A 27499-nucleotide genomic window follows, 5' to 3' on the forward strand; every position below is an offset into this window, starting at 1 on the left:
TGAGGGTTTTAGAAATAAACTTGATCCATTAAGCTTAAAAGTGAAGATGGAGGTAAAGAATTTAGGAGTAATTATTGACTCTGACCTAAATTTTAAATCACATATTAATCAGATTGCTATGGCAGCATGTTTTCACTTAAGAAATATAGCAAAAGGTAGACCTCATAACATTGCAAGATGCAGAGAAATTAGTTCACGCTTTTGTTTTCAGTCGACTAGATTACTGCAACCTCTCAGGTCTACCCAAAAAAGACATCTGCAGCTGGTGCAGAATGCAGCTGCTAGAATCTTAACTAGGAAAAGAAAATCTGAGCACATCCCTCCAGTTCTGATGTCACTACATTGGTTACCCGTGTCATTTAGAATTGACTTTAAAATACTGCTTATGGTTTACAAAGCCTTAAATAATCTTGCTTCAATCTAATACCTGTCACCTTACACTCCAAATCATAATTTTAGATCTTCAAATGAGTGTCTGCTTATAATTCTAAGAGCTAAACTTAAAAGAAGTGGTGAGGCTGGCTTCTGCTGTTATACACCTAAAATCTGGAATAGTTTACCGATAGAAATTCTCCAGGCTAATACGGTGGAGCTCTTTAAAAAACTGCTAAAAACACATTATTTTAACATGGCTTTCTAATATCTGCATTTTAGTGTAACCCTGATACACTATATATGTATTGAATTATCATTTTTATCATGGCTCTGCAATCCGTACTAATCCCTACTTTTCTCTGCTGTTCTTTTTCCGGTTTTCTGTGGAGGCGATCTGCACCATCACCACCTTATCAAAGAACCATGATATCCCTACATTGATGGATAGAAGGCCAGAGGTCACCATGACCATCATCATCTAATTCTTTCATGTGAAACCTGAAAGCCATAAGGACTGATTTAGATCATTTATCTTTGATAGAATGCCCAGTGGGGGCTGGGTGGTCTCGTGGCTTTGGAACCCCTGCAGAATTTGTTTTTTTATTTTGGTTTTTCTGTCCTCCCGGCCATCAGACCTTACTTTACTATTTAGTACTGCCTAATGTTATTTTTATTTTTTATAAACCTTTCTTTCTTCATCTTGTAAAGCACTTTGAGCTACACCACTTGTATGAAAATATGCTATACTAGCCAACGCCCGCCATAGCATACGGTGTAAGAATAGGAACGTAAAACGGTGAGAAACAAATTCAGAAATCAAGAAGAAAGAAATACTTCTTGAAAGATGCAGCTGTGAATAGGTGTTTTGCTGGAGATAACACATAATGAGTTGAAAGATCTAACCCTAAAAAAAGCCACATACAACTGACCGTGGCTGAAGACTGGTTGTTGTAGATTAACGCAAATCTTTGCAAACGTAATGCAAGGCAGGATGTTGGGGTCGTGTTTGAAGTAAATGACAATGGTAGCATGGAGAATCTCGGAAAGAGCTTGAATTTCAGCTTCACCACCATAAACTCCAGGTGTTGCCATGTATTGATAGTACTCATGACTTGTTGTGATAACTCGACTTGCGTTGGAAAGAACAACAGGAAGAACGTCTCCAAATCTGTCCCAATGTGATGCAACGAAATCTACTGCCCTATGTCATAGTGAGAGTGTATTGCCTTCATAAACCATTTGTGTCAAGAAATAACCCACCGATAGGAACAGGCAGTTGCCGGATCCCGGAATAGAGATGACGTTGTACAAAAACCCATCAACAGAGAAGATACTGTCATTCATTTTATAACAAACACTTAGGAAACAACCGTCGCAGTATAATGAAAATAGCAAGCAGTGAAACCTATGCCAATGGTCGAGAGAGTAACTTCCTGTAGCAGGCTATGGAAAAGACTCCCAGGCACACACATGGCCGAAGTGAAAGGTCACGCGGTCAGGCTAAATATAGGGTGGTGATGCGACACATATAAGGTCATGAGAAAGGAGTGGGGAATGAGGTAGTCCGAAGGAGGAATAGGAATCGAGAAAAGCGGCATGGGGGTGTATGGAAGGCCACAGGCAGTGTGGGGAAGGGTTTGGAAGAGGAGGAATAGGAATCGTGAAATGCCGTGTGGGCTGTGTGTGGGGGGGACCAGTTTTGAAGAGGGAGCAGGACAAACCCGAAGAGAAATATATATAAGAGATAAATAAATGTTGTTATTGTTGAACCCAAGAAGCACTTATTCACACAAATATTCAGCAAAAAAATCAGCAGCAGAGGGAAACTACCAAGTCATGCAGTTGAAGCATAAACCTTAACAACATTTAAGGTTATCTAGATGAAATATTGGAACAACTTAGCTGTTTTCTAATCAAAGGAGCAGGATGGACTGAGTGGTCTCCTCTCATTAGTCAAATTTCTTTATGGTCTTAATTTACAAAAGAAATTTAGTTTGTCATATAACAACAGAGGACAGAAAGTTATGGAAGATGATCCACTGTGGCAACCCTTAACGGGAGTAGCTGAAAGAAGAAGAAGAAGATATAACAACACATGACTGGACAGAGTGCAACAGCAAAGTCTCCTGAGAAATCCACATGAACAAAGAATGTAAATAATAACTTATATCATAATCTACAATATGGAATTAAATCACAATATGTTACATCTTTTTTCTACCCACTCAATCCAGACCAGGGTTGCAGGAGGTGCTGGAGCCTATCCCAGCTAACATAGGGTACAAGACAGGAACAAACCCTGGACAGGACACCAGTCCATTGCAGCCTGGATCCCAATATGTGAATATCCACAGACAGTAACGGTGTTGTTCTATAAATCAATATACTGGCATACTCAATGTGTACTATATAAAAAACAGAAAGAATTACCTGCTAAGAGTATTGCAACAATGCTGGACAAGTTACATCAGCCAGGGAATAGTTACCAAATGAATAAGCTGGCATTACATCATCAATAGCAGCAGCACCTTTAAAAAACTGCAACTCCACTCAGTCTCACGTGCTTTACCAACTAGTGCAGCAAAAGACAAGCAGTCCTTTTAAGGATAGGGAGCCACCACAAAGAGCCATGTAAAGAGCAGGGAATCCATCCAGTGCAGCACACAATATCCCTGCTGCACCATCTGATAATGCAGCAAACCAAACCCTACTGATGTGCCCTCAACACTAGGTGCATGACTGTAGTGAGAGAGAAGGCCACTCCACCATTCCTACGAGTTTGTGGTTTTTGCAAGGAGTTGGAGGTGGCTGCTGTGGACAGTGACTTTGAAGGGAGGGCTATACAATGGCACTGGACAACTTACATCAGCCAGGAATTAATAACCAACAGTATTAACTGACATTACATCATCAATAGCAGGAGCGCATATAAAAAAGGGCAACCCTGCAAAGTTGCACATGCTTTTCCAACTAGTGTGGCAAAAAGCAAGAAGTCCTTTTAAGAATAGTGCAATAGTGAGCCACCTGAAAGAGCCATGTAAAGAATCCATCCGTTTTGGAGCTTAGCACCAAGGAATATCAACCAGGAAACAAAATGGGACAAATAAAGGACTTTAGGGAATAGTTTTAGAAATAATTAGTTTTGGTGTACTAGAATAACCAAGTTGAGAAACTGAATATATGAATGAGTGAGCACCTTTTGATGCACTGTAGACATTGCAGATGTAGTTCTGAATCTATTCAAAAGTCAACCTAATTTGCTATTTTCTACCTGTACATACATAAATTTCAAAAGTGGGGAATGTCACAAACACGTGCACGGGGGACAGTTTACAGGTTCAAACACTGATATTTGTTAGCCAGACCATGGGTTGGTGCTCTCACTTAAATTTATCATCTCTCCTCCTGTTCCTCTGCAGTTCAGCCAAAGACCCTTGATGACATCGCCACCGGTCCACCTGCTGTTGATATCACTTCCGGCCAACACTGATGGCATCATTTCCCATACCCAGAATACATTATACCCCACATTAGTTCCTGTTTCAGCCATCCTGACTCCACTTCTTCTTTTGTCTAACATATTAAAGCTCCGTTATTAACCTGTTAGCAGTTCCATTTTGAACTCTGCCTGTAAAGACGTATTTTCTTTATTTTTGTTGTATACGAGGTGGCCATTCCCAAACCTTTTTCTGTTTGCTGTCTGATTTTTACCACAGGAGCCATTCAGATATTCCTGTCAATGTTTGAAATACTTGCTTCTTTAAGGAACTCTGAAGTTTACTTATCTCTCCCACAAACAATGCTGATGCTAATGTTTCAGAAAAAGGTCTAAAATTAACTAACTTGCATTACATGTCAGTTTCTGCATTCATCAATAGAAACAATTTAGGATTAACTCCTCGAATAAATCCTAACATGGTGCATGTAGATAGAAGAGCCTGCAAAGTGGCACTGCGTGTCAATTCTTCTCCTGCCCTCAATCATTTTAAAGACAGCACCAGCTAGCACCAGCCCAGATTACACCCAAAATGAAATCCATCCATCCCGCTATATCCTAACTACGGGTGTCACGTCAATCCCAGCCAACACAGGGCACAAGACAGGAAACAAACCCCGGGCAGGGCACCAGTCCACTGCAGGGCACACACACACACTAGAGACAATTTAGGATCGCCAATGCACCTAGCCTGCATGTCTTTGGACTGTGGGAGGAAACCCATGCAGACACGGGGAAAACATGCAAACTCCATGCTGGGAGGACCTGGGAAGTAAACCCAGGTCTCCTTGCTGCGAGGCAGCTGTGCTGCTGCTGCGCCACTGTGCCTAAAGCTAAAGTGTGGTGAGCACACAAAATGGCCGCTGTCACATCATTAATGTGGATACTGCACATTAATGGTGGTTGAAGTGGCTCCCACTACTCTATGTAAAGTGTTTTGAGTGTCTTGGAAAGTGCTATGTAAATTCAATGTTTTCTTCTTATTTATATTTTGTAATTTAATTTCATTCTTATTTTTAGTAATTAATTGTTAAGGTGTGACAAAATTTTATCACTATTTTAATTTACTGTCTTGACACCCATTTTAAGTCCTATGGGCTCTGCCATTTTCATTTATTTTTCAGATTGGCAACCATGATGTTGCTAACAACTTGGCTCTGTTGCTACCATGTGACATTTGGAAGATGCATTGTGTGATGTCATCACCAGGTAGAATTTAAGATGATGCCCCAGTGCTGCTAGTGTCCAACATTTTGGACTGGAAAACAAAACTTTTGAGGTTCTGGTCAGAAAAGGATATTGCATGACATTTGACTTTGATTACTGGTTAAAGTTTTGGGCTTTGCTGCTTGGTATTTTGATGGTTTTTGATTTTAACCTACACAAATATGGACATTGACTTCTCATTGCCTTAACCATTTCCATTCTTTTCGTCACTGCCAGTCCTTCTTGACAGTTCACTATGATTGATGCCATAGCACTTCAATCAACTCACCTAATGTAACAAAGTGTTATGAATATAGCAGGTGAACATCTTTTGCCATTCTGCGTCATTAATTATTTTTTAGAAATTATTTGTGTTATGTCTATTAAGCTGCAATTTTGTTTGTAGAGTCAGTCATGGTTGCTGCATTTTGTGGTTGGTTCTTTGGCTGTTACCAGTCCAATGGTTTGAAGTTGACATGAGTAACATTTAAGATGGTGGCTCACAGCTTTTGGTGTCCAAGCTTTTGGATTAACTTCAAAACAAACAAGACTCATTCCTGGTTAGTATTAAGCTAGGGCAAAGACATCTAGTTACAGTCAGGGCCCTAGTTTATCATTTTGGCTGTGACGCTGGCATTTGACCACAGTTTGCCGATGATGCTTTGTGTTCTACCTTACCATCATTTTTTTCTTTAATTAATGTTTTGTCCAACGACTCACAAGTTTTCTACCAGGCTACTGCACAGTCAAACAATATTGAGATTGAACAAGAAACTAAATGATTTCTAGTTGAACACATTAGCTTTTACTTAGCCATGAATCTTGTACATTTATGCTCTACATTACATTATATTCTGTCCATTAAAAGTTCTTGGCTAGATAATAACTAAGTTGTCCTAATGTCTCCTTCAGATACTTTTCAAAAATATTAAAAGATTTTGCTTCAAGTACAGAACTCTGCAGTTTTTACTATATTACCAGAACTTCTTCTGTAATGAAGTACTTTCTGATTTCAGTGTTAAGTGCATTTCCTCTAAATTTCCATGGGTATCCCTGAATATTTGATTGACTACATAATTGAAAGAAGTCTGTGATTTCATTTTAGAACGGCTCTTGTTCTTAAGAAAAAGCCAAAAGTAAGGAGACATAATTATCTTGACAAAGTCTAGGAGGCTGCGGTGGGTTGGCACCCTGCCCAGGGTTGGTTCCTGCCTTGTGCCCTGTGTTGGCTGGGATTGGCTCCAGCAGACCCCCGTGACCCTGTATTTGGATTCAGCGGGTTAGAAAATGGATGGATGGATGGATGGAAGTCTAGGAGGCTAATAACATCCACTGAAAACGTTGCTTTCCTGTAAGTCATTTACACTCAGATGGCCATTACAGGTACATGTTGAGTGAAACGTCCACTGAATGTACTGTAGTTAGCCACAGTAGTTTTAAATTAGTTTCAGTAATGCACAACGTCTTTAGTTGGCGTGTCACATACACACAGCCTTTATAAAATATGAATTTACCTAGCACTATATTTCTAAAGGTAAATGAAGCCTCTGTAAGTTTAGGGACTTGATCACACTGTAGTAATGTAACTGCTTCAAGGTTTAGAATATTTTGCTACTGTTCATCACATTATATAAGAAGTATGCATATGGATCAAGGCCCCGTGCTACTCAGGAGAACAGTGAGAACAAGCATGAGCAGTACACTCTAAACGTCAGACTTGCAATGTCAAAAAGTCTCACTTATGAGACACTTTTCTAAAGCTGCTCTACTTAACATTGCTCTTTGAACAGAAACCCAGTGCTGCTTACCTCCTCCAGCCTGCGCCTCTGCTCTTTCTGCTCTTCAATGCGTTTCTGCCTTTCAGCCAGCAGTTGTCGTTTATGTTCATCATTCTGCTGTTGTTCTAACTGCTGACGGCGAATAGCCTCCGATCTCTCTTTGTTTGCCACTTGCAGACGCAGAAAATCTCTCCGTAGTGTCGATTCACCCGGGATGTTGATAAGAGAACTATGGATTAAATTACACCATTAAAAATGATATATTTATGGACAAAAAATAATAAAACATATAATATATGATCTCAAAAGACTGAGTAATGCAGAAAGTTAGATGGCAGTGGCTCTTTCATTTGTAAAAGCTTACAATAGAGAAATTTACTGTGAGTATAATTAAACTGCATCAAACCTGGAAACGGCAAGCTGAATGGTCCTGTTTCAGCACTGAAGAAGCACTTCATAAAAAATGTATTTAAATCTGAATAAAATAGTATGAATTCACCATTTCCACTTTTAATTGACTTAATAATCCTAGTGTCATGAAGGCAATTTCTTACCTGGGGTCTCCTGGAACATCCTTATCTTCTTCTTCTTCACTCCCACTGTACTCATATTCTGTCTCATCTGGAAGATTAACACAGGTAAAGTGTTACACTGCATACCTGTAGGGGTCTGGTTTTGTCATCTTAAAGAATTTATAGCTTCTCTTAGTGCTCTCTAAAGGGCACTGTGTGAAGCTCAGATCAGCTAGGAATAAAAGTTTGAATGTACTGCAGAGCAGAATACTTTTCTGCAATGCTTTCATCCTTTCCCAAGATGCACCTTGACTGCTTTAGGCGTCAATACTGAGATAACACACTTTTCTGACTTTCTTAAAACAAGTTTTTTTTGCTTATAAATGTGTCAGTATCCATGGTCTCTATTTTTAACATTCAATAAACTCAGGTTAGCTCTTGCTTAGGTCCATGTCTGACTATAGGAAGCAGAATCTCTGCATTTTTCCCCTCTTTCGACTTATTGTGAATATTATAAAATTTTGTGTGGCAGCTGAGGAATGCCAGTATGAAATGCTTTCTGGAGATGGTTCACACAAAAGATGTTGCCATAAAGAATGAAGATATATAGTAAAGTAGGAGCAATCCAAATTACATAACAATTTTTCATGAAAACAAACCTACTATCAATATTTAAAACATCCATCCATCATTGTGTGCCCTGCGGTGGGCTGGTGCCCTGCCCGGGGTTTGTTTCCTGCCTTGCGCCCTGTGTTGTCTGGGATTGGCAGACCCCCGTGACCCTGTAGTTAGGATATAGCGGGTTAGATGATGGATGGATATTTAAAACAGTTTTAAGTTAATTTAATTTTAGTATTTTACCTTTTCATTTGTTTAAACATTTGCTCCCTTTGCCTTGTTTAGTTAATGCTTTAGTAATAATGTTTGATGGGAGGCCAGCTGACCTTTCTTTGATACAGTATGTTGTGAGTGCTATTATAAGGCATGTGCATATGAGCACCCATGTGTGATGTCATGGGTATCACTTTGTATATATTGAGACAGAAAGAATAATATGCTTTCAGAGATTTATTTCACACAAGTAGAGACACTGACTCTCTCTAATAGTAATAGTAATATATAATAACGATACATATTAATAATCTCTCTATATATACCATACCATACCATTTTTATTTGTTGAGCGCTTAAAAACACAGCATTACAACTGACCGAAGCGCTGTACAGTTAAAAAGAAGCAAGACTAAAACAAAATATTAAACACAAACATTAAGAGAGAAATTAAAACAGAGATACTAAAAACAGGCCAGAGGACCCAATAAAATAGGGTAATAGGAAGAAACATGAGACAGGTTAAGAAGTAAAAGCCAATGTGAAGAAGTGTGTTTTTAGGCGTGATTTAAATGAGGCGACTGAGGTGGCTTTTCTAACCACTAAAGGTAGGGAGTTCCAGAGCCTGGGTGCACAGACGGAAAAAGCCCTTTCACCACGAGCTTTAAAACGTGCCTTGGGAAAAGTTAGGAGCAACTGATCTGTGGATCTAAGAACACAAAGAGGATTGCGAGGATGGAGCAAGACACTCAAATATGCGGGGGCTTGACCATTTAGTGCCTTATAGGTTAAGAGGAGTATCTTAAAATCAATTCTGAATCTAACCGGCAGCCAGTGTAGGGTTTTTAAAATTGGTGTAATGTGTTGGCTTCTGCAGCTGCCAGTTAGAAGCCTTGCAGTCGCATTTTGAGCCAGTTGGAGTCTAGAAAGAGTGGCCTTACTGATACCATATAGGCAGGAATTTGAGTAGTCGAGCCGGGATGTAATGAATGCATGAATTACTGATTCCAGGAGGTGGTTAGACAGAAGAGGCTTGAGTTTGGCGATTCGCCTAAGATGGAAAAAGCAGGATTTTACTGTGCTATTGACTTGAGCATCCATTTTCAGGACCGTATCCATTTTGATTCCAAGATTGGAGACAGAAGAAGTTACTGGAATGGGAAGAGAGTCGAGGCCAAGGGGTGGAGTCTGTTTGCAGTCGGGACTAAAAACAATGACCTCGATTTTTGAATCGTTCAGGTGAAGAAAGTTTACAGCCAACCAGTCCTTAATGTCAGATAGACAGTCAAGGAGAGGTTTGGTGGAGTCAGTTGGCTTGAGGGAAAAATAAATTTGGCAGTCATCAGCATATAGGTGATATGAAATTGCATGTTTTCTAAAAATTGCACCTAAAGGCAGGATATAAATTGAAAAAAGTAGTTGCCCTAAAATGGAACCCTGAGGGACCCCACATGGGAGTGGGACTGATTCAGATGAAAAATCGTCTAGCATGACTCTAAGAGTTCTGTTGCAGAAATAGGACCTGAACCATTCGAGGGCTAATCCAGATACAATATACAAATATATAAAATCCAACATCTGTCTGTCTGTCTGCGTTTTACAAGAGAACTACTTAACAATTTTAGATAGTTTTTTTTTTTTTCTATAACTTGCTTGAACATTGCAATTGATTTTGCGACTTCTATCATGGCACTAAGTATCTTGCAGGAGTGATTAATATGCGCTAATCCGAAACAGAGGCTGCAGGCTGAGGGGAGGGGGAAGCACGAAGTCAGGAGTTAGGAGCCGGGCAGGGCCCGCCTGACTCACATGCCAGCCTCTGTTTGAGTCTGTCTACCTCTGGCCATGTTTTGGAGCACACCTTGCCTCTGTATAGCTAGCGAATGAGAGAACTACTTAAGGATTTAGATCAGGTTTTTTCTGTAATTTGCTTGAACATTCTGGTTGATTTTGCGACTTCTCTCATCACACTAAGTATCATAGTTCGCTTGCAGGAGCGATATATTAGCACTAATCCGAGACAGAGGCTGTGGGCCGAGAGGAGGGGCAAGTGTGATGTCAGGAGTGGGGAGCCGGGCAGGGCCATCCTCACTCACGCGCCAGCCTCCATTCGAATTGCTCTACCCCTGGCCACGTTTTGAAGTATACCTTGCCTCCTCTTAGCTAGTGATACCTGTTTGTATTTTGATTTTTAAAGTTTGTCCTGTTTCACTACTATGCAGGGTTAGCCATTGAGGACGGCATTTAAATAATAATAATAATAAGCATTTAAATAATTGTTAGAAAAAATATTATGTTTTAGGAATAAAGAAGAGAATGGGGACCTCTCATTGCAGAGAATTATCATGAGCTAGCAATTCTAATGTGATCTTTAGTAATTTTCACTGAGGGCTTGTGTTTTTAAGTTCCACTTCAGCTAATTTTTGTTCTGACTTGACATGTAATGGATGGCCAAACTCTTCCACTAAAATATTAGCTATAGTATCTACTATAAAAAAAAAAAAAAAAAAACTCTTTTATACTTTTTTCCAGTTTGGCTACATTAGCAAAGATTACTGGAGTTTAATAATGACTCAGAAATTTAAGAACTACAAAGCATTTTTTTGCATATCCAGAATTTGAAAATAGAACAATGCTATTTTATTCATTAGCAAAGACTTCACCAGCTTTTAAAATTCTTACCTATTTTTCTAGTCTGTCTTGGTTTTCAAAATTTTGACTATGTAGACTGATATACTGCACATTGTTAACTTATTTTATGTAGCAGCACCAACAAAGTACAGGACTCTTCTGTCATGTCAAATACAGAACAACATAAAATGGGATAAATTTATCATCAGAGTGTTAAAAGATTAACAGACACCATGAGGACACTGTAACTTCAACAACAGAGAACAGTGGAAATAGCGAATCAGTTGAAAGAAATGAAACTGTGCAGCTCCATTTAGAGAGTTCATGCAGAAGGATGTGCTCTAGAAAGAGGTTTGTTTTATAACTGTACCTTTCTCTCCTCGTTTTTTCTTGGTCCTGTCGATATGGTCTTTGAGCTGGATGCGGACCTGTCTCTCATTGACCTGATCTCGAATGAAAGGGTTTTTCAGCAAAGCTTCTGTGCAGGGTCGTTTGTTATGATCTTTTTCCAAGCATGCTTCAACAAAGAGGTGGAATTTTTTGGACCTATGAAAATTACAAACAAAGTTTAGAATGGCAAGTTTGCAGAGGTACACAGCTAAAGCACCAAATAAATATTTTGCACTGGCCTGGCAGCTAATTACTCAGTGGTCCAGTAATTATTTACCTTAATTGACTTTAAGAGATTATATATTTAAAGGCAAGAGCATAATTATCCCTTGTTCAGATATTTAGGCATATTTGTACTCATGCATGTGATGAGTATATTACTAAGATATCTTACAGTATAAACCATTAATTAAACAAGCTTTGACTCAGCAGCAGTCTCTTTTCAAGGCTCCAAGGTCGGTAATTGACAAAGTACCAAAGATGGTATACTCATCAGTCCTATCTCTCCATTGTTCCATTCCTTTCCTTCTACTTTTGAACATCAGTTATGATAAAACAGCCTTTTTATCACGTTATTGGGTGACACAAGATGATGCTCTGCAAGCAGACATGGTTGGCTTTGCTACACTTATTAAAAAAAGGTCCATGCTCAAAGCCTGGAATTTTAACAACAGAATTAGCACTAATAAGCAATGAACATATCTGCCACATTTCTGATGTTTTATCAAACGTTTAGATTCATATGGACCTGATATCTAAATGATTAACAGTTAATTGTCTTGTGTAGGTATCTATAAGAAATATGAAATGAGGTATACAGTAGAAGGAAATGGTTCCCTTCCAGTAAAATGTAGTACTTAAAGTCACATTAGTTTATATATTTTGGTATAACTCAAACTCACTAACATCCTGAATGGGATTTTAAAACACATGCCCAGCATTGATAGTAATGTTTTAACATTAGGCTTAAAAGTCAACACAGAGGTAAAGAATTTAGGGGTAACTATTGACTCTGACCTGAATTTTAAATCACATAGTAATCAGTTACTAGGACAGCATTTTTTCACTTAAGAAATATAGCAAACATTAGACCTTATATAACTTTTCAGGATGCTGAGAAATTAGCTCACGCTTTTGTTTTCAGTCAACTAGATTACTGTAATGCACTCCTCTCAGGACTACCCAAGAAAGACATCAATCGATTGCAACTAGTGCAAAATGCAGCTGCTAGAATCTTAACTAGGAAAAGAAAATCCGAGCACATCTCTCCAGTATTGATGTCACTAAATTGGTTACTCGTGTCATTTAGAATTGACTATAAAGTACTGCTTATGGTTTACAAAGTCTTAAATAATCTCACTCCTTCCTATATTTTGAAATACCTCTCATCATACACTACAAATTGTAAATTTATATCTTCAAATGAGTGTCTGCTTATAATTCCAAGAGCTAAACTTAAAAGAAGTGTTGAGGCAGCCTTCTGCTGTTATGCACCTAAAATCTGGAATAGTTTACCGCCAGAAATTCTGCAGGCTAATACGGTAGAGCATTTTAAAAAAACTGCTTAGAACCCATTACTTTAACATAGCTACATTTTAGTGTATCCCTGATATTCTGTATATGCATTTAATTAATATTTTTTTTTTATTTCTCTGAAATCCATACTAACCCCTACTTTTTCTGCTGTTCTCTTTCCGGTTTTCTGTGGTGGCGATCTGCGCTTCCACCACCACCCAATCAAAGCACCGTGATGTCCCTACATTGATGGATTGAAGGCCAGAGGTCCACATGACCATCATCGGTTAATTCTTCCACGTGAAGCCTGAAAACCATGAGGACTGATTGAGATCATTTATGTTAGGTAGAATGCCTAGTGGGGGATAGGCTGTCTCATGGCCTGGGACCCCTGCAGATTTAGTTTTTTTCTCCAGCCGTCTGGAGTTTTTTTTCTGTCCTCCCTGGCCATTGGACCTTTTATTTTTTTTTTAATTAGTATTGCCTAATTTTGGTTTTATATTTTTTTTCTTTCTTCATCCTGTAAAGCTCTGTGAGCTACATCATTTGTATGAAAACGTGCTCTGTACATAAATGTTGTTGTTGTGAGTGGAATAAAGTATTAGAAATAAAGCAAAGATGCTAAAATAATGTTTAGCATTATTTTTTGGGTGATGTGCTGAATTTGCTTAATTTTTTAAATGACATAAGTCTCCCAAATACAAATCACTTACTAACTGAAATTAAGCTGAAGTGGAAATGACAGAAGATGAGAAGCAAATGTCTGCTGGAATGGGTAATCTTACTTATGCCATATGGTTGGACTATCTTTTAGCAGTGCATAATCTAAAGTTAAATCTTTTCATCTGTTAAAAAGGTTTGTAAAGGTTTTTTAACTAAATTAATCAAAGTTACTATAAAATGTTACTAATATAACTTGATGGACATGATGGAGAATCTGAGAGCATCTAAGCTGAAAGAAATTGAATTGATTTCTTCTACAGATTAGCACATTGGAAGAGAGGCTCACCATCTCCACTTACCACTTCTTTGCTTTTAACCTTGGCGGTGCGCTCCTTGGAATAAGAAATAAGGCCCTCATTGGATGCATATCACAAAGAGCTAGAAGAGTGAACAAAAAATACATCATTCATTTTATGATATTTTATTTGCCTCACTCATTTCATGCAGTGTAATGTTCAGTAAAAAGAATGACTGATAGTTATCTTTTACTGTAGAAGAAATTGCCAAATGAAAAATATGCATTCATAGCTTCTCTGTACCATCTTAATTCATTGTACATTAATGGGGAGGTCAAGGCTATCCCATGAATATCATGATGGGGCACACTTATGCACACAAATCCAATGGGGTCGTTGAAGGAAACAACAGTACCCAAAGAAAGCCCACAAAGACAAAGTGAGAATGTACCAACTTGGAGACTGTTTAACATCATACCCTTGGTTTATTTTTATTGTTAATATTGCATTAGGGTTTACTATGCTTATCCAGGGCCACTTTATAACACCATTCCCCTGGTTTACTATCTTACTATTTCAAGACTGTTGAAGATTGTATTTTATGCTTATAGTATTTGGACTGTATCAGTAATAGATATTTCAATCCTCATATGCCGCTGCTGGGGGGCTTGTTTTGGATATGCTCTGTCTCTAGGCATGTCAGAGGACTGGGACTTTGTGAAGTGTGGTTCAGCCTCACAAGGGGAGGCGAAATGGTGGGGTGGGGGGACTAGGGAGGGAGAAAAAGAGAGCAAGCTATCTCTAATTTATCCTTTTAATAATCCTTATAAATAAAATTACCAATGTAACAATAGGCTTAATGGCAATAACTCCTGGGAATATTGGAAATTAAGGTCAAAGCTATCTCACACTTTCTGTTAAGACTACAAAATAATATCAAAAATTCAGAATCAATGTCTCCATGACGGGACAGTTAACTTTGTGAGCTGGAATGTTAAAGGCCTGAATTACGAATTAAAGAGAAAGTATTCTCTCACCTAACAGGTCTAAACACTAAAATAATATTTTTACTGGAGACCCACTTATTAAGAAAGGATCATTATGCCCCACATCTTGCAGATGCCATCTTAACCCACTTTTATTAGCAGACGAGAACTGTACTGAATTTACATGCAAACAAATCATTTTTTTTCTAGAGGCAAATATACCCTCAGAGGTCTCTGCAGGAACACTCTGGGAAACCCTGAAAGCCTTCTTAAGAGGACAGATTATCTCATATCTTTTCCACAGAAATAAATTGGAAACCAATAAGGTATCAGAGCTAACCAGCGAAATTACTAGAATAGATCAAGAACATCCCAGGTGTCCAAGTGAGGCTCTTCGTAGGAAAAGGCAGGCCCTGCTTTCAGAACTCAACCTCTTAACAACTATAGAAACTGAACAACTCATTTATAAATCAAGACATCATTACTATGAACATGGTGAGAAAGCTAATAAGCTCTTAGCTCAACAAATCCACAAGCAAGACGTTCGCAATGCAATCCCAGCAATCACCAACACAAATGAGACAAAATTATTAACCATAAAAACATAATGCACACATTTAGAGACTACTACAAGTCCTTATATTCTACTGAGTTTAAAGAAGACAAGACACAATCTAATGCATTTCTGGATGCATTACAGATACCATAAATAGATACTCTCAGTGCAGAGGAACTGGATGAACCATTGGCACTATCAGAATTACTAGATGCTATAAAGTCACTTTAGAGTGGGAAAGCAGCAGGCCCTGATGGCTACCCTTTGAATTTTATAAGAAATTCTTCACTCAACTAGCTCCCTTTTATTAGCAATATTCACAGAAGCTAGAGACAATACAATTTTACCTCAGACTTTTCACCAAGCATTAATCACCGTCTTTCCTAAACAAAATAAGGACTTATTACAATGTGCATCATACAGACCAATTTCGCTTCTGAATAATGATGTTAAGATACTCTCCAAAGTCCTAGCTAGAAGGATGGAGAAAGTGCTGCCTTTGGTAATATTACAAGATCAACTGGATTTATTAAAGGCTGACACTTAGCTTCCAATCTTTGACACCTGTTTAATGTAATAAATTCACTCTCAAAGTCAAACACCCCAGAGATATTATTATCGTTGGATGCAGAAAAAGCATTTGATATGATTGAATGGAACTACCTTTTCACTACATTGGAGAAATTTGGGTTTGGCCCGAACATTTGTGCATGGATCAAACTACTGTAAACCAATCCAGAAGCTTCAGTTTGTATTAACAACATTAATTCAGACTACTTTAAACTAGAACGTGGTACCAGACAAGGATGCCCCTTGTCACCACTACTTTTCACAATCAGCATTGAGCCACTGGCAGTTAACTTTCGAAATGCTTATGAGATAAAGGAGATTATTAGAGAAGGACTTGAATAGAAAGTTTCTCTATATGCAGATGATATGGTACTTTATATAGCCGTACATTCCAAATTTAACTTTACAGCAACACATTTCTTTCACTACCTTCAAAATAGAAACTTAACGTTAAACAGAACCTGCCCAATTTTCCTCACCTCCCACCTCCCTCTATACTGGAAAATATATTGCTAAATTTAAGCATTTCTGTAATATATAAAACCATTTTACAGTCCCTCCCTTTCAAAAATCCAAGAGGATAGTGGTAAAAGGATCTCTCACTTAATATCTCAGAAAAGGAGTGGAAGGCAGAAATGCAGAGAATTCACTTGAGCTCCATACGTGCAAAGCACACAATTATTCAACTCAAAATTATATATCGAACACATCTGTCTTGTTTAAAATTGTCCAAAATGTTTCCAGGGCACGATCCAACCTGCGAACGCAGAAATCAAGTGCCAGCCTTACTGGGTCACATGTTTTGGGCCTGTACCAAATTAACATAAATCTGGACCAAAATTTTTAAATGCCTTTCAGGCAGCCTTGGTGTTATAATCCCTACTAACCCATTAACAGTGGAGAAGGACAACCAAACTGTAATTGCCTTTACTACACTATTAGCACGTAGACTTATTTTGCTCAACTGGAGGAATCCTAACTCTTCTCTTTTAAGCCAGTGAGTAACTGATGTTATATACTATTTGAAATTGGAAAAAATGTAATTCTCACTTAGATGATCTGTGCAGAACTTTTTTCAAAACCTGACAGGATCTAATCAATAACATTTTAGAATAAGCTTTTAAAGCACTGAGGAAGCAGATTCTCTCCCCATTTCTTTTTCTTCTTCATTTAGCTTTATTCACTTATTAATGAATCTATTTACTTATTTTCACTAGCTTTAAGTTTTACTCTGCTGGCCATGCTCTCTTTCTCAGGGGTGGGGTTTGATTTGTTTTCAATCCTATTTTTGTTAAAATTGATCTGTTTGTATGGGATGTTGTGTGATTACAATAAAATCAATAAAATTAAAAAAAAAAAAAAAAGAACTCGGTGGGGTCTTCTGCTGTTGTAGCCCATCTGCCTCAAGGTTGTGCGTGTTGTGGCTTCACAAATGCTTTGTTGCACACCTCGGTTGTAACGAGTGGTTATTTCAGTCAAAGTTGCACTTCTATCAGCTTGAATCAGTCGGCCCATTCTCCTCTGACCTCTACCATCAACAAGGCATTTTTGCCAACAGGACTGCCGCATACTGGATGTTTTTCCCTTTTCACACCATTCTTTGTAAACCCTAGAAATGGTTGTGCATGAAAATCCCAGTAACTGAGCAGATTGTGAAATACTCAGACTGGCCCGTCTGGCACCAACAACCATGCCACGCTCAAAATTGCTTAAATCACCTTTCTATCCCATTCTGACATTCAGTTTGGAGTTCAGGAGATTGTCTTGACCAGGACCACACCCCTAAATGCATTGAAGCAACTGCCATGTGATTGGTTGATTAGATAATTGCATTAATGAGAAATTGAACAGGTGTTCCTAATAATCCTTTAGGTGAGTGTATGTTAGCAATATATATTTTAGATATGTGTGAAGCATTATCCAAACCAAGTGATCTGCAAAATCCTGCTAACTAAAAATTGCATAGTTATGTCCCATTTTACAATTATATACACAAGTTATATTTCAATTAGAATCTTTCTTTTTATGTAAAATATGTCCAAGCACTATAAACTTATAAAAACCTTGCATTTAGAGTAATTTTACTTTAGTTTATTGTCATCATAACACCAGTAGTACAGAATTTGGTTTGGTGTTAAAAAAAATAAATAAGGATAACTGTATTAATCATTTCCAAGAAAATTATGGACAAATACTTTGACTTAACAAAAGATGTTAAGTTCATTTTGTGGGTAAATACTGCTTGTCTTGACAGGAGATTTAGAAATTCATTCAAAGTCAGATGAGGTGGCAGCAATAGTATCGGCCAAGAATAGTCATTTGAATCTCACTGGGTGAAGCAGTAGTCAACCATAACTGTCTGCTTTATGGATGTAAATCTCACTCTTCATAGGAAGGCAATAAGATTTAATTGGTGGATTGCCATACTATACACCCATAAAGCCATATATTCATTTCCCACCAATTACTCCCTGTTAATGTCTGACCAAATCGCTTCACCTCACAACACTACTATACTTCTATACTAATAGAAAGATGGAAAAAATTGTAATATATTGAAAATGCACCTCAGTCAGTGATTATTGTGGAAAGTTAGTATCTAAACAGGTCTTTACAATAGACATAATCTAAAATAAAGATCAGGTAAAATAAAGAAAATAAGAAAAAAAGGAAGAAGTTCTAAACCAGTTGAGATTACAACAAAGATCTAATGCTAGCTTGATTAATTTGTTTATAGCCAATTAAATTCCAAATGTTTTCCTCTACTTCTGGTTTATCAATTTTTATTCTAACAAACAGTCATTCATAATGGAAGGCATCTCAGTAGTAATGATCACAGTGCTGGAATAAACCCTGGACACTGGACAGGATCAATTTACTCACTCATTAACTCCCAACAGGCCAAAGACGATGCTTGCCTAGAAAATCTGCTCAGACATGGGAATATTATGCAGACTTACTGAATGTGATGGGAACATCCATACTCTACCAAAAAACATTGATTGGGCTGAAATTTGTACCAGGACTTTAGTATCATGAGGCAACAACACTAACTATTGTGCTATCCTCTACCACTTTAATGCTGAAACACATTTTATATGGTATGAATTTTCTTTCCTTACTCAGTGGCATCCAGTACTTAAAAAGAAAGGCAGTAATATCTAGACACAAGGGTTTCATTAGCAGATTCAAAATCACTGCTTGAGACATCACTGCAGTTGTTCCAGTACTGCATGTCAGGAAGATTTAAATGTACTAAGCAATGTAGAAAGATTGCAATCAAAAATCTAAAATTAATGATATGAAATGAAACTTTGACCCTTGGTCCAAAACTACAAAAGCATCACTAAATGGGCTTAACGAGACAGGAACTCTCAAGGAAATAAAATACTTTGCGAGAGGCATAGATTGCAAAGAGCTGTCACTTAAACATAGGCAGAGGAATAGTATGAAATGTCAGCAAAGCCAACATATTGAAATCGTCATATTTTTTATTGCTACCTGGGACAGAACTAAAACCAAAGTCACACAATAAAACATCAAGTTTTTCTTTCTTGATATTGTTTAAATGCTAAAATTCAACAAAGGATTTCCTTTATGTGGTGTAATTTTATAATGCAAACATGTCGGCCCTTGAGTACACCATGTTGCCTGGCGAAATGTCAGGCCCATAGCCATAAAATGATAAACACAGTGGCCATTGATAAACACAGAGAACAATAAAAAAATCAAAAGAACAATATAAAAACAACAAAAAAATGTGTTTCTGATCATGAATCTATGTGAAATACTTATGAAACAGAATAACAAATGAGAATCAGAAGTTAATGACAAAAACAAACAAACTTAATCGATCACACAGTCCTGACAAAGCTCAAGTGCTATTGAGCACCTCAAAGTCATTTTGCTAGAAGACACTCAGCAGCCTGCTAAAGACAATCCAGTACATCCTTTGTCGCAATTTCAAGAGCAGGAAGCCAACAAACACTTACGTGGAGCACCTTCAGCCATCTCTATGGCAGTAATCCCTAAGGACCATAAGTCACTCTGAAAGAGGAACAAAACAAAAAGAAGGATCATCAGTTTAACTTAAGGAATTTCTAATTGAAAATCATGTTTCAGGTAAGTCATGTTCAGATGTAGTCAATTTCTAGCATCTGCATATTGGGCAGGTGGCACCCATAAGTACTATGAACTATGAGAAGTTGGCACAAACTCTAATCAAATTTCAAGTGTCACATTTCACACCACAAAGGGCAAATAAGACCAAATATTTCTTTTATCATACATAATCCAACTGTACTTTACATGGTATCATTTGTAAGAAGGAATGTACTTCATTTTAATAAAGCAATGCTTTGAAAAAAAGATAAGCATGCAATATTGTTGAAGAAATAATGCAGACGCAATGTAGATCATCTCTTGTAAGGAACAGGTTGGCAGCAGGTAACGGTATCATTTAGCATTCAATGATAAGCTTCTAAAAGCACACATATGAAAACAATGAGTCTTGACAAGCATCTGGGCCCAGAATGCAACAACTTGACAGGAACATGATAACACAAAACAAACTCTAAAAGAGCTATATTTCTTAGAAACACTGTGTGTCCTAGACTACTATGGCACCACTATTTGAAAGTACTGGACAATATTTTTTAAATTTGTTGTCTCATAAAACATTTTTAGGGTTTATGATAGAAACTTCAAGCTGAACACAAATATATCAGAGTGACTGTGTAACGCTAAAAAAAGTTTTGCTGTTGATTTTGTTTGTAATCAGCACCTGATGCTTCTTGTTTCTGTGTCCAATAATAGTTAGCCAGCATTGATGCAATCCACCTTCCCATCTTTGCAAAATCCTGGTGAAACTTTTCACAATGTTTGTTACTGACTGTACCACGATTAGCAAGGAAGAAGTCCAATGTTGAATGCAGAAAATAGATCTTGAGCACCCTGTTGCAATTCACGGTTTAGTGCTCTGCAGTTGCCTGAAAAATTATCAACAACATCCTTGAACACCTTCCATGGGATTTCCTATGGCTTCATGAACTGCTTGTCATTGATGACAAATCTGAATTATGGACCAACAAAAATATTTTATTTAATCTTGGCATTAGTTATTCATGGAAACGTCTGTCTCATATATCAAAATCCTTCATCATCCTTGTTCATTGTTTTCACAAAATGTTTCATCACTTGAAATTTTAATAAGAACAAGAGGCAAAAATATCTTTGTTAGGTTGACAAGTTGTTTATGTGCTACACGTTTCTACCCAGCAACCAAATGCTTATGCAACTGAAGCATTCACAACTGAAACAACAGTACTTGGTATATAAGTGCTGCATTCCTAGTAGCTGTGCCATTTCTTTTAAGATCACCACAGATGTTCCTGTTATATCATACATGTATACTTTGTCACACATGCAAGCCAGAGGTTCACCTTCTGGACTCATCTTCTGGACGCATTTCTGTTTCAACTGGCACCAATATTAAAAAGGGCAACCTGGTAGGCACACCATCTATTTTTGGATCTCATGTCATACTTCACTCAACCACAACTTACAATATAAGAAGAAATCACAAAAATTGACGATTGCAATTAAATGGTACGTTATAGGTAAATTTGATGATAATGAAAGCATATGTTTTATGCAGCCTAGAATGCTTCTCAGGTATGAAATACTGTCCTATGGTCCTATTATCACCATTTTCTCCACTTCAGACACAACTGTAACACTATTGGGTCTAACAAATAAGTCTAGATTCCTCAGAGTTATGCTTTTTCTTTTTTAAGGGGAGGACAATAATTAGAAAACTGAACCTTCTGGTCCCATGATCAAAGATCAATATAAATAAGTTGCAGAAATAGAGGTTGTCATGCTCACATCCTGCTGACTAAAGGAACTCTATCTAGCGTTGATAAAAATTTGATAATTTACCAAAGGATTTAGATGCTGTGAGCTGGAGGTAAGAATCAAAGGAAAAACACTAGATTTCTTTTGTTGGAATGCATAAAGTGAACTTAACTCTGATAATACAGGGAGACTTAAGGCGTTTTCATATTGCAAACTTTCAAGTGAACCAGAAGTATCAATAAATGTTCAGAGGGTGTGTTGTGGACTTCTTTCATTGGGCAGCAGTTTTTTTTTTTCCCAGAGGGTTGACAACAGCTTTGCTTGCATTCTGATACATTTTTCATAAGTGTTAATTGGAAGACTACTTGAAAATTGTGCGCCAAAGGACATGTTTCGAATTTCTGAGTGTACAACAGAAGAGAAACTCTGCTAAAGGCATACACAAAGGCTCATCACTCAATTTTATCTTATATGTCTACTCTTATATGTCTGTAGTACTAGGCTGTACTAGAGTCTTTGTATTACACCTTGCCTGAAGACGTAGCCTGAGTTGCCTAGAAAGCTTGCATATTGTAATCTTTTTAATTAGCCAATAAAAGGTGTCATTTTGCTTGACTTTTCATTATGTCTACTCTTGGACATATCTGATATTTATTTCGGAATGCTTAATTAAGATTGACTAACATGTCAAAGTTTAAGTTAGTGCAGGCAATGAGAAGACACCCCATCTGCACACATTACTTTAGTGGTGTAAGATTAGGACTTTTAATCGTTTGTCTCCCAAGCCACTGCTACCTTTTTTTTTTTACACCACTGTATGTGTTTTGATGGACCCGATCACAAGTAAATATACCCCACCCCCCCTTTTTTTAGAATGGTCAAATGTTGTCCAATCTCACGCACAAGAGGCTCTGAGACTGAATCAGTTACTGCTCTGATTGAGTACCAGTTGTTTTACGCAAATTGTATTACATTTGTACTAATGTTCATGTTTATTTTTTATATCCTTTTATTGTTTTTAATGCTTGATGTTAATTCCAAACTCATTATGCTATAAATGAGTTTCCGCAATTGCCAGCAGGAGACTGTCAAAGTGATTACATCAGTAGGCACATTTCATGTATAATATATAGTATTTCATGTAGTTAGATTGGTCCTGTGTTGGATCACATTCATAACTTAAGCGAACCACTCCAGGGTTCGCTTGGTACGGCATCGAGACCACCCTTTCCAATGGGTCTCAGTACGGTTGTTGAGGTCCACACCAGAGTGAGACTGGCATGTTTACATTTATCTAAACAAACTGGACTTTTGGGGAAATCACACCAGAGTTTGAAAAAAATGGTCCAAACAAGCTAGGTGGAAAAGCCCCCTAGGTCTTTACCTGTTGTTTTTACTAACTTCTTTGGAGTTTTAAAAGCATTCTTGATATCTGGGATTATAAACTACTAGAAGAATTTGCATTTTGGCCTATATAAAAGTCTTACCTTGAAGTCATATGTAGCCTGGGGATTTTCATCACATACAATAACTTCAGGGGCCATCCAGTAGGGTGTGCCAATAAATGTATTTCTTCGGCCAATGGTCCGGTCAAGCTGAGCACTGACTCCAAAGTCAACTATGAGCAAAAATGCAAGAGGGAGTTAAGATTTAGTCAAACTTCATCAGGATATACTTTAGCTTGTCAGGTTACATAGAAAGCATAAAGTATCACTATTCAGAAACACATTATAGCTTTAAATATTTTGAGGAGTAAATTATTTAGCTTACCCAGCTTCACCTCAGCATTTTCAGTCAGCAATATATTCTGGCCTTTGATGTCTCTATGAATTACTTTGTGATGATGCAAGTGAGTAAGGCCCTGGGGTGTGCCAAAAGACAGGAGGCGACAACAGTAATCAGTGAAGACTCTGTTTTAACAATTTAGGTTAAATAATAAGGGTACCAAGTACAACTTACCCTGAGGATTTCCCGGCAGATATAAGCAATCCATTCCTCTTTTAGTGAACTTCCTTTTGTGTTTTTAATGAGGTCAGTAACAGAACCAGCACCACAGAATTCCATAACAAGCTGTAAAACAAGAAAGAATGATTTTGGTATACCTGTGAATGAGGTCAGATTTGTCATTATAAACAGGACACTATTTAAACAACTAAAAAAATCTTTATTTTTACAAGATCTTTTCTGCAGAAAACACCATCCCAATTGACATTACAAATACAGATCTATAGCACAACTGCGATGGTTGGAGAACAGGCAGGTGAAGTGAATTACTCAGGATCACACATAGGTGGAAACTGAACCCACAACCTTGAATTTTAGAGTCCACGTCATCTGCAGTGTCTTGTACACTATCTGACTTACTTTACGTGAAAAAGGAAGGATGTCATTGCTGATGGAAATTCCATTCTGGATATAACAACCTATCTATAACTTTTCATTACAGGTGATAACTATATATCTTATTGCTTGGCAGTTGTATAAGCAAAAAAAATCCTAAATTTAAGCAAACTTAAGTTGAAGCAGAAGCAGCATAATGGCATGAAATTCCCACTGAGCATATTCATTTGAAATGTTATGACCATTCACAGTCATGTCAATCTTTATATTTTTAATAGAACCTTTAATGAAAAAAATGCCAGGCTGGAGTATACTGCTTACAAACCAGTTGCCATCTTCTTTCTCTATAGCACAGAAGGTGTCAGTTTTTTGTAGGTGTGTCTAAGTATAGCGTCTATGTCTTGCAACAATATAGCAAAGCAGAAAGCACCTGGGGCCTCATTTATAAACGGTGCGTACGCACAGAAATGTTGCGTAAGAACTTTTCCACGTTCAAATCGCAATGTATAAAACCTACACTTGGCGTAAAGCCATGCACTTTTCCACGGTACCTCAAACCTTGTCGTACGCAAGTTCTCCGCTCGGTTTTGCAGACTGGCGGCACCCAGAGTCAAAGCAGTGTTACTGTTCCTGTGTGGTTACTCTTTATTTTCCTGACACGGCTTTATAAATACACTGAGACTAACCGCATATTGTTTATTAGTGTAATGCATCTGATTGTAATTAATCTGTAACAATATAATGGTCCAGGGAATAGCCATAGTATTCCAAATACCATAACTGCTTTAGCGTTGTTACTCTAACAGCACCTTCTTCTTCTTTCAGCTGCTCCCATTAGGAGTTGCCACAGCGGATCATCTTTTTCCATATTACTCTCACTGCAGCACTCGGAGTATTTATATCACTGTATCTTCAAACTGTACGTTTTGAAGAATTGGCGCTCTAAGCTTACAGATGGCTTAACGTCTATTTCAGAGCTGATTGCGTGGGGATCAGTTACTTGAAGAAAGAAAAGCAAGGACTGCAGGGGCGGCCATGCCAATATATATTGAATATAAAACAGAAAGAGAAAATAACGACACAGCTAAAAACGCAGCGGCAAATTTTGACAAAAGTTAAACGCTTGTGTCATGAGCACGAGACGGCTATGCAGTGTCCGCAACGGATGTGGCCATCCACCGTGCATAAGATACCATATTGACATTGGACTTTCTCTATTGGACATAGAGCCGCCCATGAGTACTGCTGCAATAAATAATTTCATCGAAGGTCGCACACAATCTGTGCCGTGAAACCCATGTTTAATAACATTCTTTAACTATCATCATGAAAATAATATCACGTATACATCTCAGTATTTTAGTTATTCAGAGAGCTGTAATATCATGAATGTAATGGATTCTGTGTCCTGTCAGAGGAAGAGAGCCGGTTTAAGAAGCATGTAGTGATTCACACACATAGAGCACATAGAAGATCACATACAAAACAAAGCATTTAACGTGCTATACTTGTATTACGATGTTATTTGAGAAACTGGTTAATTAAACGATTTTAAGATGAAGTTTATGATGTTCTAATTTAATGACAAAATAAACTATGTGATTAAAGTGGAAATTTCGAGATTGAAGTTGACATTTCGTGCTTTTTCCCCGCTGTTTGCCTTTTTTTTTCTCTGTACCCTAATAAGTTTTCATATGACACTCAGACAGTGGGCTACAACTCACCTTTACACGGCAACTTTGATATGTGACTTCTTTTTTATTTCCAACACTGTGCGATTTTGTGAACGTGAGCTTTCAAGTTTCTCCAACACGCTATGTCACTCGATCAACTTCCTTTTGTTGATTGTACCACGGTTTAATTAAACAAATAGTATGTTTTTCCTTTGCCTCCACTTGGTATTCGCTGAAATTCTTATATTTTCCCCTGTGCTTTTCCCATCGTCTTTTCACAGAAGGCTGAGCTTAAGGGCGATTTATATTCATTTGCATATTCAAAGAGGCGTAATTCTGGGAGAAGTTGGGGTGTTACATAAAGCGTGTGCATGAGTGTTAGTTTTCACGCTGATCGGGATTTATGTAGCGGAAGAACGTGGAAGTTGGAGTACGCACAGATTCCTGCATCTGGATTTTTCTGTGCGTAAGAGCATTTCGGCTTTTGTGCTTACGCCATGTTATAGTGTGAGTTCTACGCACGGCGTTATACATGAGGCCCCAGGTCTGTAGCAATGATGATAAATTACAAGTGTCAAAGAAATATTGAATTATTATAATGTGCATATAATGTATCAGTGAGGCAACTTTTAGTTTAACGTAAATACTATGCTTTCTACATTATACATGAGGCCCCAGGACTCTAAAGACTTGGACCTTTTTCCTTTTGCAGAGATATTGGTTGCCCCACACAACCCTTTCCAGTACACTCATGACCCCCCATGCTCTCTCAATCCATCTACTGACTTCATAGGAAGAGTCACCACAGACGTGAATGTCACTGGTGAGGTAAGTAAATCTCTCGACAATGTTGACACTCTCTCCACAGACAGAAACACTACTGATGGCTGTGCCCAAGAGGTCATTAAAGGCCTGAATCTTGTTTTTTATCCAGGACATTCACAAGCCCAGACACTCAAGACTCCTCACTCAGTCTCTTGAGAGGCCCGATCAGAGCCTCCATTGACTCTGCGAAAATCAAAGCATTGTCAGCAAAGTCAAGATCCGTGAATCTTTCTTCACCCACCTGACCTGACCTGTCTTAACAGTATGTGTACTGTAGCAAGGCTTACTGATTGTATAATTCAGCACTGAACCCATGTGCTGCCTTTCCTATGATTGTTCTGTATGGTGGGCAGAGTCCAGTTAGGCTTTGATATTTCTTATGAACAATGCAAAATATACAGTCAATGTTTGCAGGTACTGTTCAAATTAGAAAAACCAGAAAGAACTACCAGCTAAACATATTCTGAGAGTAGTGCAAAAGATAAAGTGAAAAATATTCATCTACCTAGTCTGCAAGGAGTGGAAGTGACTTGCTCAGGATCTATAATGACAGACTTCCTTTATGCTGTGATTTCAAGTCCAGCTTCTGACTTTCCTGACTACAGAAGGCTTCCAATATGCTTATTGTAATGAGGTGGGCTGTATACAATATAGAGCAGGGGTTTAATTGCATTTTTGCAGCTTAGCCAATTTGGTTATCTTGCTTTTTTGAATGTTTTGATTTTTAATATGCACAAATAAGTGTTTAGTAACCAAGCAGATATGAACATTATGAGGAAATACAAGCATACATAGATAGCAAAGTGTGCGTCTAATTTTACAACATCACCTTGTACCACAACATAATTCAATGTAAGGAAACATATGCTTCATATAATCAGTGTTAAAATATGAAGTACTGTAAGGATAAAACTAACGTCTATGATTTAATTCTTTTTTCTGTCAATCCATCTTATCATGAAAGAATTTAGAAACAGATTTTTGAATTAATTTTCAACAC

General features: G+C 37.7%; 1 protein-coding gene across 9 annotated transcripts in view; it reads right to left on the reverse strand.

Annotated features, from left to right (window-relative positions):
- tnika (TRAF2 and NCK interacting kinase a) overlaps window positions 1-27499 on the reverse strand; it is a 385955-nt gene that overhangs the window by 118284 nt on the left and 240172 nt on the right. For all 9 annotated transcript variants that reach the window (XM_039761347.1, XM_039761379.1, XM_039761361.1 and 6 more), the window contains exons 5-12: window positions 23621-23731; window positions 23432-23522; window positions 23149-23279; window positions 19798-19852; window positions 13757-13835; window positions 11200-11375; window positions 7410-7476; window positions 6886-7084 (exon numbers count right to left, since the gene is read on the reverse strand). In XM_039761347.1, coding sequence (XP_039617281.1) covers window positions 6886-7084; window positions 7410-7476; window positions 11200-11375; window positions 13757-13835; window positions 19798-19852; window positions 23149-23279; window positions 23432-23522; window positions 23621-23731 — 909 coding nt within the window. The remainder of the gene's footprint in view (window positions 1-6885; window positions 7085-7409; window positions 7477-11199; window positions 11376-13756; window positions 13836-19797; window positions 19853-23148; window positions 23280-23431; window positions 23523-23620; window positions 23732-27499) is intronic.

The sequence above is a fragment of the Polypterus senegalus genome, chromosome 1 (genome assembly GCF_016835505.1).
Source record: "Polypterus senegalus isolate Bchr_013 chromosome 1, ASM1683550v1, whole genome shotgun sequence".
Lineage (NCBI taxonomy): Eukaryota > Metazoa > Chordata > Cladistia > Polypteriformes > Polypteridae > Polypterus > Polypterus senegalus.